The sequence below is a fragment of the Eutrigla gurnardus genome (genome assembly GCF_963514095.1).
Source record: "Eutrigla gurnardus genome assembly, chromosome: 13".
NCBI lineage: Eukaryota > Metazoa > Chordata > Actinopteri > Perciformes > Triglidae > Eutrigla > Eutrigla gurnardus.
The window spans coordinates 19,966,640-19,981,646 of record NC_139936.1 but is presented as its reverse complement, the minus strand read 5'-3'; the positions used below and the strand labels follow the sequence as shown (position 1 = coordinate 19,981,646).

General features: G+C 44.1%; 1 protein-coding gene across 32 annotated transcripts in view; it reads right to left on the bottom strand.

Annotated features, from left to right (window-relative positions):
* camk2b1 (calcium/calmodulin-dependent protein kinase (CaM kinase) II beta 1) overlaps window positions 1–13,886 on the bottom strand; it is a 59,167-nt gene extending 45,281 nt beyond the window's left edge. For 13 of the 32 annotated variants that reach the window (XM_084024010.1, XM_084024012.1, XM_084024035.1 and 10 more), the window contains exons 1-3: window positions 13,594–13,885; window positions 9,171–9,265; window positions 390–449 (exon numbers count right to left, since the gene is read on the bottom strand). In XM_084024010.1, the coding sequence (XP_083880136.1) occupies window positions 390–449; window positions 9,171–9,265; window positions 13,594–13,655 (217 nt within the window). In that variant the 5' untranslated portion in view covers window positions 13,656–13,885. Of the gene's footprint in view, window positions 1–389; window positions 450–9,170; window positions 9,266–13,593 lie in introns of all 32 variants that reach the window. The other 19 variants (XM_084024023.1, XM_084024016.1, XM_084024019.1 and 16 more) reach the window with 4 other exon arrangements.
* Window positions 13,887–15,007: the final 1,121 nt, after the last annotated feature.

Here is a 15,007-nt window from a genome sequence, read left to right as displayed (position 1 = left end):
GTAGGGGGTTCTGGCAATAAAAAAAGAAATAAAAAGAAATAAATGGATATTAGATTACACTGGTGTATTACAGCAGAGGTTCTCAACTTTTTGTCAAATCCTTAGAAAATAAAAAATATACCTCCAACCTCCTCATGCATGTCTTGTAATAATGTAGCCTAGTTTTTACACTTCCAGAGAAGAGACATGGATTAGAAAGATAGGGTCGTCTTTTGTATTACATTCCATACAATTAAGTGGTTTACAAATTTGAGTTAACACTAACAAATTGATCTCACTATGCAAAATTTAAAACAATAATCTTTGAGGTAAGTGGTAAAAGATGGGTTTCATCTGATGAGACAGATGTTTGTGCTTAAAGGAGCAAAGCTAGAAAGACATGTCTTCACCAATGTTGGGGTGTTTCAACAGGCGACAAATCCGAGCCTCTCTTTCCAGCTTCTGGTGATCTGAGGGGACACGAACAGACAGAGAGAGAGATAATGAGGAGTTATTCTTAAAATCTGACTGCAAATACATCATCTCATTATGACCTGATATCGTAGCAGCTCGCTTGGGACAATCAGGTTAAATGTGCACTGCGGTGAGACAGGTGAGGACACGTCAAAGTTTGATAAAGACACTGTCTGAGATATCGGGATAATAGTGAATATCTTCACAAGTAACTTGGGATGTATGATCATCTTATTTAAGATTCTTTGATTGTTTTTGGAAGGATGTTCACTTCCTGGAAACTATTAACCGTCGACGTCTTCATTTTCCACAATTTGTTTGACAATTTATTTTTGTTAAAAGAAAAGAATATTATGATATTAATGCAACATGGTTAATCAGAATACAGGTCGACTAACTAACTATGAAGATAGCGTATATGCATGTGTGCGCGTGTCCACTTATATAACAGCTTAAAAGATGCTATGGATTTCAATCCCCTAGCCCACATACGAACAAGGGGACCTTGTATGTGCATAAACATGAAAATACATGCGTTCACCCACGCACACGTTGGATGGGTTTAGAAACCACACAAACGCACACACACAGGGTGCACACACAGTACACACACAGTACACACACAGTACACGCACAGTACACGCACAGTACACACACAGTACACACACAGTACACACACAGTACACACACAGTACACGCACAGTACACACACAGTACACACACAGTACACACACAGTACACACAGAGAATACACACAGTACACACAGAGTACACGCAGGGACACTAAGAGACAACAACACATGTTCACGCTGGCATGGAGGAGCGACAGTGAAGTGTAAGCCCATGATTAGAGTCTTTACAGATGAGAGGAGTGAGGTGGAGAAAGGAGTAGAGGAGTGTTGAAGGGGGGGCAGGGGAGGAGGAAGGGAGGAGGGAAACTAAATGCAAGGGTGCTTCATTTGCATAAAGCCTGGTTGTTGTCTTTCTGCTTAAGAATAAGACATTGATTCCTGTTGTTCCACCAGCCACCTGCTTCTTTAGTTTTTTTGTTCTGTATTGCAAACTGCATTTCAGACATTGATAATGGGATGAAATGTGTAACAAAAAAATCAAAAAATAAGTAAAAACTTCACAGTTTATCAGTCCATTCAGAATCACATTGAATAAAATATTTGTTCACATCAGGAGCACATTTTTACAATTTCCACACTCAAGCCTTCCCACCAGCGAAACTCACCCCGACTTAATCCCAACTGACCGCTTGTGTTGAACACTCCCAGATATGTAGTGCATCACACTACAATGTCAAATGGTGGGAAACATGTCATAAGCACAAGCATCGCATTTCATTCTGTCAGTGGCATCTGCTGACATTACTCTGCAAGTACAGAATTGGCTCCGAGTAAGCGCAATGGTTCATGTTGGCTTAGTCTACCAGATGGCCGGACTGGACCTCCGTTATCTTCACGTCTTTAGAAGACTGTGTGAGGCTGCAGTGGAATTATTATTAATAGATGTAATGGTAAAAAATAATACTGTTTTTATGACATTTAATGTAAGGAAGCCACACCTTTCTTCCAAACATACAGAGTTTAAAGTATAAGCATGCAATGTACAAATAAATACAATTAATTATGCTTCTTTCTAGCCTCACTTCAACTTAAGATCCTTACTGGAAAACCGTGTGGGTCGTTGAGACTTTGTCTTGGGATCGACAGCATCCTCTGTAACTAGGAAGGTTGCTATGTGGGTCCTGTGTCCCAGCTCAGGCTGGCTGGATCAATGGGAGATCAACCTACAGCCAACAGGGTGAATGACAGATGATCTGCCCATGCCGAACACTGAGGGAAGGCTTTGTAATGGCTGCTCTACAAAGTATATGCATCAACAAGGCCCAGGGTTTGTAAACCTGGGGGTGAGGGGAAGTGTGAGGATTTAGTGAGTGATGTTAGTGGATGAATCGCCAAGTCTAGGGATTCATAGTCTTATTTGATGTTCCCACAGATAGTCAGATAACCAGCTAGTCAGTCTTAGCTTTGGATTTTGAACACGCTGAGAATAAAAAGTGATTGAATCCAAGGAGGGTTGGCTGGGCAGCTAAATCTTGTAGATAGTTCATACTGCATCGGGAAATACCAGTCAACAATTATGGATGAGCCAGTTTGTTAAAGGGATTCTTTAAAGTCAAGCTGAAATGAAAAGTGAAGCCCGGTTTATACTAATGACATTATTGATTCTGCTTATCAGCCCAATGTTTTTGATCAATTCCTTCCCTCTACTTTTTTGCTTCACTACATTTATTTAAAACAGGTATACTGTATACTTTGTGTATACTGTATACACAATACAATGCATTGTTATGCAGTACATAAATCCACCCAAATTAATAAAAGGATCTATTGCAGCGAGCTACGTTGAAATACATCTCACATGTTAATGCATCAATACCTATAATCCAATATGATATAATACAACTTTTACTTTTATACTTAGGCTTAAAGATCAGGGAATCTTCAGCTCATAAAATGAAATACTACTTTCCCATACAAGCAGGCTGATTCTGGCAAATCAGGATTTAGTGAAATGAGTCATTGCAGCTGATTTGACCTTATAATACTAAAGGTGACTACATCTGTCCTGGTTATTTGACTTTGACACAAAGCTGGCCGGCTGAATCCAGGTCAGACCACGGCTACTGCATTGCAGGTGAATCTCATACACGTCACACCCACATATAGACACACAGTGTATTATATACACACCTATAATACACACACACACACACCACAATCCCCATCATCATGATGCGTTACGAGGCCGAGCAGCAACCTCTGTCCGGAGATGCCTGCCAACAAGCTCTGTGCTCTCTGCTGGAAGCCTTGCCCAACAGACCCGTCCTACATTTCCTGTTGATACGTGGTGGATTGTCATTCACCTTGTTGCGACTGCATGGTGGTGGGGTGAGGTTGGAAGATGTATTATTATTAGCAATAAACAAGAAATCCTTAGTTTCCTTGTTGTGGCTGTAACCGACTGTTGGCAGGGTTCACTGTGCAGTTGACTGAGTCGAGTCTCAGCTTCTCTGCTACGGCTGTTTGAATATCTGTTTTAGTGTGTGTGTGTGTGTGTGTGTGTGTGTGTGTGTGTGTGTGTGTGTGTGCGTCAGAGAGAAAGAGAGAGTCAGATGAGAGTCCCGTGCTAAAGGCATGTAGGCGTACAGGCGCATGGCCCTCAGCTGCCAAGTGCCTGGGGTGCCTTCTCTCCCATGACCCCACCCTCCCCTCGGCCTTCATCTCCATCTGCCAGCCCCAGGCGAACGCTCCTCTTGAATTGCTGCAACCAGGGCTCTGAGCTCAACAGCTTACCTGCTGCCTGAGACGTAGCACAACAACAAAAAATGACCTAAACCAAATCCCGCTTTAAAAAGGAGGAGCAGCAAGTCATCACGGCGGCCATAAAAACCTGGCTGAAGCAGCCCATGTCAGATAGGTCATGGAGCTATGAATAGGATCTGGTGTAGAAGTATGCAGCAGCTCTGCCGGCTCTTATGTTGTTCTGCTGTTTCACAGAACATGGCTCATCCATTAGTAAGGAGCACAGCACAAGCATCGCACCCCCAGTCAGGTCAGATCAGTCCTCCCATCAAGAGTGTTGTAGAAGCAGGGAGATTCTGCTCAGAAATATGATGGAGCGCTATACGAGCAGCTGCAGTCCCCGATGAAGCAGCTTGAGTGAAATGTATATGTCCAATGAGAGCATAATGTATAGGTGAATTATTCATTCTGCGTGTATGTGTGTTGCTCTGGGTCTCATCAGGCCAATTGCTAGGATTAACCGTTAGCCTCCTGCTGATAGCAGCAGGATCATCTAGGAAGGGTTTAATATCATTAAAAGCAGCTCGCTGCACTGACATTTGATCAACATATGGCATAACTCCTGCCAAAGGTGATGTCGCACAGACTTCAAATAATGTGAATGTGTGTGTGTGTGTGTGTGTGTGTGTGTGTGTGTGTGTGTGAGTGTGAGTGTGAGTGTGAGTGTGTGTGTGTGTGTGTGTGTGTGTGTGTGTGTGTGTGTGTGTGTGTGTGAACAGTCAAGGGTCAGGACGATGCCACCTGGCAGGGCCTTGGGAGTGGGGCTCCAGTTACGAGGATGGAGGGGCAACAGGAGATTTACACTGTGTTGGTGAGAAGAGCCACGGCGACCACAGTGGTGCCGGACTCTTCTTCATGGTCACAGCATTGAGCCTTGGCTTCGGCTTGAACCGTTACCGGCTGCACAGCATGTGACGCTAATTAAAATATTTTAAAGACCTTTTTGTCTTCAGCAAATCATTATATATTGGAACTGATCACCAAATTCACAAGCAATCACTATTAAAGAACTCTTACCCTCTCTACAATTTTTAGCCACTTCATTTGGGAGAAATTAAAAATGAAAGTGAAAAATTGTGATTTACAAGAATCCTTCCACCATCTTGCTTTAGTCAAAAGTGGGGCTGTGACTGACTAATTATTCTTGATTACCCTTTTATGTCCTCAAATCAGGATTTTCAGAGTTCTCTCAGCCGGCACTTCTAACCGATGCAGCGACTGCAAAAGGGGGAGACTTTTTTCTTTACTTTTTAAATATCACTTCGTCATGTGCTTGGCTGTGGATGCCGTGAAAGCGCTCCGGGGTGTTTTCGCTTCAAGTGCCCCCACATTGTTGTGTCTCTGTCTACAACACTCGCACTCCCTTCCAGGGCCGTAGCCAGGATTTCAAAATTAGTGAGGTCCGTCCCAGGAAAGACACCCCTTTTACCAGTTTTTGCACAAACCATACCAAAATGTCACTTACAAAAATAAGTACACTGATACACTTGTTGGTAAAAAGAAAATGTTTTTATTGTGCTAGCAGTGTGTGTGTGTGTGTGTGTGTGTGTGTGTGTGTGTTTCAGTCAGTCATCCTCCACATGCTCCTCTCTCTGCATTGGCCCTCTGAAATGACATAAAATACACAAACATAAGTTAAAATGATCACCCCGATTACATTTTATTTTTGTAGTTCACAGGATCCAGAGCATCGAAGACAACTGTTTCATTCTGACTATTTTCTCTATGACCTGGTCCTCTCTGGATTTTCCCACCCTCTCTCTGTTTTTCTGTCTGAGCTCTCTCTCCTGTCTGTGCTGCTGGTTGTTTGTGTTCTCCTGTCTGTGTTTCTGGTCCCCTCTGTTGTTCTGACTGAACTGGTCCTCCTGATTCTCCACTCCATTCTCTCTGTTCATCCATTCCACTTGGTTTTCCACTCTGCCCTATCTCTTCTCCTCTCTTCTCTCGTCTCTCCTGTCTTTCCACATAGTTCTTTGCTCTGTCCTGTCTCTTCTCCACTCTTTGCAGAAGCTCCGCACTTCTTTCTATCCTCCTGTTTCCTCTGCTCATTCTCCCCTTCTCTGTCCTCATTTTCACACAACCTGTTTTTCTTTTAAACAAATGAATCCAACGTACTCTGTTGAATTTTTTTTCTTTTTGACATTTTTCACTCTTCAGACAGTCACTGATTTGTTTTTTTTTCCTCTGTAGGGGGAAATCAAAAGAGGTTGATTAGACCTTATTGATTATATACATAGCCCTAACATTATAAGCCTATGGCCTATGAGAGAGAGACTGTTCTCATCATGATCACTTATTATCTTATTGTTTATACACACACACACATACACACACTTGCTACGCTATGAGCCTTAAAGGTTACCAACTCGCGGTGAGATACCGCCAGGGCAGCCGGCAAAATGTTTTATCTCGGGAGTCGGACGTTTAGCGTTCCCGGGACCGTCCACAATATATTTTGGCGACCTCCCCCAAGTTTTACCGTCGCTCTCTCGTCTACTTGAATGTCACCCGGTCTGACTGCTGTCTGCCGGACTCCATCCGAACGCTCCTCATACGTTCGGCTACTTAGCCTACTGTGTCGACTAAAGGCGAGTCCACACCGGACCGAAAATCGGCGTCTTTGAGAGAGTCGGCGTCCGTGACATGAGTCTCCTTGGTGTGGTCGCTCGAATCGGCCCACGTCGTATAAGCCACGACGCGTCTTATACGCCATATTAAGTAGCCCGACTTCATTTACCGACGCGAGTCGGGCAGTCGGTGCGGTGTGGACCCGCCTTAAAGGGACTTAGGGCAGGATTTGTGAAAAAATAAACATTCACTTTAAGTCTTTTAATGCTAATGGGTGATGAAGCGTTCAAAACCAAAAAGAATGAGACCACACACATATCTCCCCATTGCCTTGAACAGGCTGTGTGCTGCATGATGTACTGCAATTCGTGGTCCGAATTTCCCGCGCAGTCCGGCGGATGTGACGTCAAATGACGCTGAATGCGCGTACTCGACGGCTTGGAGACCAGAAGAAGACAAGCGCGGTGGACTCAAGTACTGTATGTGTAGTAATGGACTCTGCTTCGGCCGGAAAACGACCCACCACCACACAAAGTCCACTACAAAGTAATACCAAGAAGAAAACGAAGGTTTTATCAGCGGCAATTCGTCATCCTAAAGTTACACTAAAATAAACACTTGTTTACTTACTTCGTCGCTTGACATGATGCTGTTCGCAGATGTATGCTACCAATGTAGTTCCGCGGAGGCATGTGCGGAGGGCTTGTAGTAAACAGTCACGTGAACAGCGAGTAAATAAATAACCGTGTCCAGGCCCGGAGTGGCTAATCGGGAGGACCGGGACAATTCCCGGTGGGCCGGTCTGACTTTTGGGCCGCGAGGGCCGGTGTTCAATTATTATTTTTATTTATTTTTGTGCCGGTGTTCAGTCATGGCACTGAGTGGAGTGGGTATCACGTGTATGCGTCGCGGGGATTCCCGCAGGTAAATAGACACAAGAACCCAGCCGAACTCTCGGCCCTGATGCCCCCAGACCATGGTGAAAAGCCCGCGGTCCTCACTAAAACACAGGCCCGCCCAGGTCCACAAGAGTCCACACAGGCGGACTCTCCGTCGAACGCGAAACGCCAAGACGCGCCGCACGCAAACCAGCCGGGAAACAGACAGCTGAACACGGCCGAACTATGGGCACTTGTGCCCCCAAGGCTGTGTGAAAAGCCCGTGCAGCTCACTTAAGCACCGGCCGGTCCAGGTCCGCGCCACGCCACAATTACGCACAGCGAAGCCGGACTTCTGCTCCGTCCGTACACACGTAAAACACTCGGACGCGTTGCGGGGATTCCCGCAGGTAAATAGACACAAGAACCCAGCCGAACTGTCGGGACTATCACCCTCAGAGCTGGCTGAAAAGCCCGCGGACATCGGTCAAACACCGGCCCGCCCAGGTCCACAAGAGTCCACACAGGCGGACTCTCCGTCGAACGCGAAACGCCAAGACGCGCCGCACGCAAACCAGCCGGGAAACAGACAGCTGAACACGGCCGAACTATGGGCACTTGTGCCCACAAGGCTGTGTGAAAATACACGGAATTACAAGGCTTTAGAGAACAGTGCGCTATTGTATGCTTAACATGTAAAGTTATAATTACATTATTTTAATATAATAGGTCGTGATCTAAAGTGGGCCGGTCTGAGGTATGAAACTCCAGGGCTGAAAATGAGTCCCACTCCGGCCCTGACCGTGTCACAGCATCAGCTGCACTGAAGAGTTTGTGCGCGCTACCGCGCCGGCTTGGCAGGTGGCTGCAGTTACCCTAACGGCCGTCGTGTCACTGTTGAGTCTTATTTCTTGATCCTGCCCTAAGTCCCTTTAAGACCGAAAATAGTGGATCAATACTGCAAGTTTACACTGTTGGATCGCGTCGATCATTGGTTTAACTTGTTCTGCTTGTAGCATAATATTTAAAAGCTGTCACTCACCTGTCAACTCGCAGTGTTGTCTGTGGTCATCTCTTCTGTAAATTTCCCGTGACTTCCGCCGATAGATAACTTCCTGTGGTTTCAAAATAAAAGCTGTCCGGTGGCGGTGTGTTAATATGCTGTTCGGGCCCAATTTTTTACCGAGGTCCGGACCTCGGTGACCTCATAGCTGGCTACGGCCCTGCTCCCTTCTATCTGCGGTTTGACCGGACGCAGCCACGACTGCAACGCACGTTATGCAAATCAGCTTATTTCTATCATCGATTATCTCAATGAGCTGCCTCAGCCTTATTATTCATTCCCCCTCAACTAATCGCTTACCTGACCAACTTCTTCAGTTGACCGATACTGTCATATTATTATTACAAATATTTGAAATGGGAGCCATTGTGCATGAAACCGAATTTAACCATTCAATCACAATGAGAAGAACTCAGAAACAGGGCAGTGAAAGAATTTAACCTTAAAAGTCCGCTGCAGTACAATACCAGCAACGCTAAGTCCTTAGTCCTCTTTTTCTCCTGCACAGACCCCGATGTGACAAAAATGCAGTGCTACGCAGCACCATCTGAGGAGCTGATTTCTATTAGATATCACTTATGTAACGGTCTACACTGTAGGTGTGGAGGTGACCACAGGGACACAGAAACTATGAACAAGTTAGCGGTTCTTCTATGGTCGCACATTGTACTTTAAGGAAGTGAAATAAGAGTGAAATTCTATTTGTTTTGTTTGACCCCCTACTTTACAAACCACTCGGTACACAGTGCATCGGTATCAGCGGCAGTTTACGTTGTTTTATGAAGGAATTAGCAAAACCTGTGATGGAAAATCCTGAAATATGGGTGCCCTTACCTCTTGCTGATAACTTTTTGGTGTTGATTATTTTGGCGGCGTGCTCCTGCCCTGTACACAGCTTAACACATCTGCGCACCACTGAAAAGGCTCCCCTGTAAAAACACAGAAAACAAACATTTACGACACGTTGCTTTCAGTTAAAATAATATATGTCGGTGCTTCTCTTGTATTATTCATCATCTTTTAATGGGAAGGTATAATAACAAAAGGAGTGGAGATGGACCTCAGCTCAACTTAATGACTACGGCGATGGTTTTGCTGACAACATTTTCTGCACAGCTGGCATGTTTCCAGGTCCAACAGCGATTTAGACCTGATGTCATTTGCTAGCGTTGACTGCAGCTAGCTACGTTATTAACAATGGTGCTGGGATTTGTCTGCTTAATAGGCTCCCATGAGGTTCTCAATGCACAGTCAACATATTCTAACTCCCATGCACTCGTGTGTGAGAGAGCGGGAGCTACTTAAACACAAACCCAGCATTAGTGAAGCAGTCGTTCACCTCGACAAGCCTGTGGTGAGGCGCCGTGCTGTGTGGCTCCACGAAATATAACTCAACATTTGACCGATGATTTGACACACTGAATATCTGGATGCATTTGGCCGTAATAAAGGTCACATTTCAGCACAAAATGTTCAAAAACCAACAGCAGACGAACCGTTACAGCAAGAAAACCCATTTATCAAACTATGTGTCGGATCAACACAAACTATTTGTGTATGTACAAATGAGGAAATGGACGTAAGCCAACAAATATGATAATATTTTATTATTTTATCATTAATAGTGAAATCATATATTCTATATTACATAATATTTATAAAACTTTGCATTGAGAAGAATATTTTTTCCCTGATTCTTCCATCAATAGCAGTGTTTCCAACAGGATTATGGGAAACTATGGTCGGTGGAAAAATGAAGAGTCTACATCTATGAATAACTATTTAAGTACATGAAGGCTACCCAAGTCAAGACTACACAAAATGGAAATTTGATAGGTGATACATAATATATGCAATTGTATTGAAGAGCTGTCATTGGCTTCGATACCATTTATTCCTTCCCGATACGGATTCCCAGGTCATAATTCCCTCTGATTTATATTTCATATCGCTGTGAAAAATCTCCTTCAAACAACTGCATTCATTCAAGTTTACATTTGAACATTTGTTACATTTTCTAATTTACTTTCACTAATACTAACTTTTACTGAATGGAACTGACCTCAATGCGACCTGTGACCGCTAGCTGTTAGCTCCGTTATTTAGCCGAGCAGCACTGTTCTGCACCTTCTCCCGTCGTCTGGGAGTCTCATACGTTTGCGTGGATAGTAGCGTGCATCTCTTTCAGGCCTGTATTGTGTTTTGTGCATACGCTGTGGTTATAAATAAGACCTCTGGCCTGTTAAGTCAGATGTGCCTGCATGCCGTCGTTTACAGCGGGAGGTTGACCGGTGCCACTCGTCTTGCCTCCCCGATGAGGCCGTTACAGACGACCAACAAAGTGAGGGTCAAAAGGTGAAAGTTGTGTGAGACTCAGATGAGGAAACGTTCATGTGGAGACACACAACCCGGCACACTTCACCGGGTATTTCAATACAGTTTCAGCACCTGATGCAAACAGCAACAGGCTGAGACTAAAAGTGCAACTCTGTTCCTCCATTCCTTTCATACAGGACAGCGAGGCGGAACAACGACAGTCCCGCCGTGAGCAGCCCGTGGGTCTGTGAATAAGCACTGCATGGGCGACGCCGGCCACACACACGCACACAAACAAATTACTGACACCCAACTCCACAGCTGTGCCTGGAAAGTTCACACTCCATGAGGTAAGTGTCCGTCGTCAGGGCTAAATATGCGAACACACAGTCGAATAGGGTGACCGGTCATGAATCACTGCTTTTTAAAGTCTGGTTTGACACCCAGGAACGTGGACATGGAAGAGGTTCAAGCTGAGCTCAAATTGAAGAAAACTGAAGAAAACAGGTTCCTTCAGCAGTCAAGGGGTCTTGTAACCGGATAACGCTGAGCTCCTGGTGTGCCGTTCCAGTCCCACAAGATGCCTGTGGTGTGGAAGACTTACATGCTGCATGATTGGGATTTGTAGAAATGACACGCCGAAGCTTCATGTCTGACGGAGATGAAACGGGAGAACAAAGGGAAACGGAAACATGCATTTGTACCAGCTGAGTGAAATTGTGAGACTGTTCGTATCATTGTGGAAATCACAGAATGCTTATTATATGGAGTTCAAATGATCATTTCATTGTTGGAGTATTGTTTAAGTAGAAGAAGACAGTGATATTAAAGATTAATCTCACAATATGAATTTGAAACCCTGTGGTAAACATTTTAAAAGCATATTTCAGCACATTTACAAATAGGTACTTAACATTGTTGCTGTGGTTGTGTTTGCAGTTGAGCACGGGAGACGTGATCTCTAACAAATGGCCTAACAGGCTCAAGGAAAGGCCCGATGCTTAAATGCCACAAGCCCTGCTGAGAAAGTGACACCATTGGAGAGCGAGCATGCAACAATTAGCTGGCCTCAGATGTTGGATTAGTGTTACAGAGTCACGGAGTTATCACGAGGACGCCAAGCCATTCACACCTGCGCTCCTTCCTTCAAGCTTTATAATGAGATCGGTCTGTGAACGTACAGCCGTCTCTCGGCTCACACAGAGCGCTTCCAGCCAGGCCTTCTTCACAAGTCGTTTTTTTTTTTTGTAATCGGGAGTCATGCAGGAGCGGAGAGGATAGGTCTCCATTAATGGTCATACTGGCCGCTTTTTAAAAAAGGAATATCACCTCCTGTTAGTCTGAAAACTTGCAGCGTGCATTTTATTAAAAGAGGCAGACCGGCAAATTCAAATGTGACACGGTTTCACGACAAATTAAACATTCATACGGTCTTCTCAGTTCATTACTGCCTGACTCACACTCCTGCTATCCGTCCTCACGTTCAGTAGGTTTCAAACGACACAGATTCACCAGAATATGCCAACGTAATGCAAAACACACAACTGTTGCTCAGCCGGTTAACTGTTTGTTGCTCTGAACCAATGAGCAAACAGATGATCATCATAATTACTGTACTTATGTAGCAGAGATACTTGAATAAATACAGTTTGGAAGGAGCTGCTCTTACAGTAATATTAAATAGATATCAGAGAGGGAATTATATGCTTTTTTTTGCACACAAGAGAATTGAAATTGGTGCATCTTTAATTGCAATGCCTATTAATCACCCTATAAAATGTCTGAGAAGCTGAAACATTTCCTTTATGCAGCATTATAATATAGTTTTAGTCAAGTGTTAGTTTATTATTAACATAGTGAGGAGTCTATGACATTCAATAATGCTCCTTTTCAATCTCCTGTGGCACTAAACCAGAATATTTCTGCGGTATGATTTACATACATAACTTACATTTACACATATCATTTACTATGTTACTTTACATTATGAGCAATATGTTTCTGGTTATGAGACATTTCTGTCGGTTTCAAGTCATTCGATAACCTCTAAATAAGAAATGTGTGCATGGACAGATTATACAGCTTTATGAACTGAATGGATGGGAGGATGTTGTTTTTTCCTGCCCGGTGCCAGAGCAGAACGTCATATCTCGTGTTATCTGCCACCACAATTCTGCAAAAGTGCCTCCGAAGGAAGCAGACAATTGTCACACATACTGTGCAGTGTCGCTGTGAAACTACCTGTGTACGCCCAGAGGCCATTCATCCAGAACTTTATATCGATCAAATATCAATCGTTTCTCAAAAGACCAAAACATAACATCAATAATCATCATGTCGAGCATGCATGTATTTGTACGGATCTCTGTGTGTTTTGTGTGAGAGTTAATGCATCATAATACATCTGATCGCAGCAAACTGTCGTGTGTGCAAACAGAAATGCACCGCGTTCATCACCTCTGCAGATCCGCTGTTTGCTATAAAAGCACGCGCAAGTGGGGAAAAACATTGTTTCCATGAGCGGCAGAACTTTTCATTTACGCGACGCGAACGCACTGATCGTGTTACATTTGACCAACTCGAAACGGCGCGTTAAGATTACACGATAAGGCGAGCGAGCGTCTGCTGGAGAGAGAGACATTGACTTATAAAGAGAGAGAGAGAGAGAGACATTGACTTATAAAGACAGAGAGAGAGAGAGAGAGAGAGAGAGAGAGAGAGAGAGAGAGAGAAAGAGAGAAAAGGAGAGAGAGAGAGAGAGAGAGAGAGAGAGAGAGAGAGAGAGAGAGAGAGAGAGAGAGAGAGAGAGAGTATTTTGAGAGCTGTCATTCCGAAAGAAGCGCACATACACACAGCAATAAGCAGCGTTTCCTATCCGTCTCTCCAAACGTAAACACTTTAAAGACAGCCGCCAACACGCATTAAAGCCACATGTACTCACTTGCCCAGCTCCTCGTACAGCTGGAACTCGTCTGTGAAGCGCGTGCAGGTTGTCGTAGCCATGTCTCTCCCCTGTTTATCGCTTCTTTTAATTGTTCAACTCCGGCGAAAAAAACAACTACAATTTGCGCTTAAATTTTGCGGTTTTTTTAAAAAGGTCCGCTCGGCAGCTAGACGGCCGTGGGAGCGGGTGGAAAGCCTGCTTGGAGGCGCCGAGTGAAGCGAGGGTTTGATGCAGAAAAGACGAGGCGACCTGGCTGGGTGCTCTCTCTCCGTCTCTCTCCGCTATCTGACAGCTAGCGCGCGCGCTCAAAGCCGACCGTCATCAAGCCAGCTGGCCAAACAGCAGCGACTTCCTGCTACGATTTCCAAAATAAAACGCAGTGTTGGTCATATCTTTTTTTTTTTTTTTTTTACAAAAGCTGTCCACGGACGTTGTGTAATTGATGCATGTAGTAATTTAACTGTAATGGAGCCCGTGAATGATACAACATATAATATTGTGCGTGTAAAGATAGGATTGTTGAATATTTTCTGTAATTATCTTGTATATGCGATATTAAATGATAAATAGTAACGGTATTTAAGGTTTACACCATTCAAAATGTTTTATAAGAAAACTTCAAGGACTCTGTTACTTGAGGCACGCCACTGCTGTAGCAATTTTAGAATGTATTTATTCGTCCTTTTATATTTATAATAAACACTGACTTTCCTGACTGAGAAGATCCGCGCGACAAATTTATTGTTTACTTTGAAGGCAGAAATCAACCGTTTTCCGGTCTTGAGCCGGTAGGTCTGGCTAGCTTAACACAGTCCGCTTGATATGGTAGTAGCTGCACTAATGAGCGACGGTGGAGCCACCGCCCTCTGCCGTCCTCTGGTGGACACAGCGCGCAACGGCAGAGCGCGGCAGTGTAATCGAACACACCTCCCGCTGCACGGTGCGTATTTCCAAATAGGGGCAAATATGAGCGAGCTGGTTTGTGCCTTCAAAACATGCCGCCACGCATGTTGCAAATGCACGTCTTTATTTGGATTCAAGCGGTGATTTGGTTTGATCAACAACGCGTTAGACATATTGTACATGAAGCCCGAATAATTTCTGTAGATAATAAAGTAAATGTCTCTATAAACATTATGGACCAGGAGACATGATGGCAATATTTTACAAATACTGTGGTTATTATTAGTTACAGAGCATCTGGCTGGATGATAGATAGCAGTTGCATGTATACACACTCACAACCAAGCTGAAAAAAATAATATCACTTTCCTTTCATGAAACTGCTCATAATTTTTTGTCTAAATGCTGTTTCCTTCTTTACAGATATGCACTGCCAGAAGGTAAACATCACATTTATTCATATATGTAATATTGTTTGTCAAATGTGGTATTTTAGAAAGAACACCTC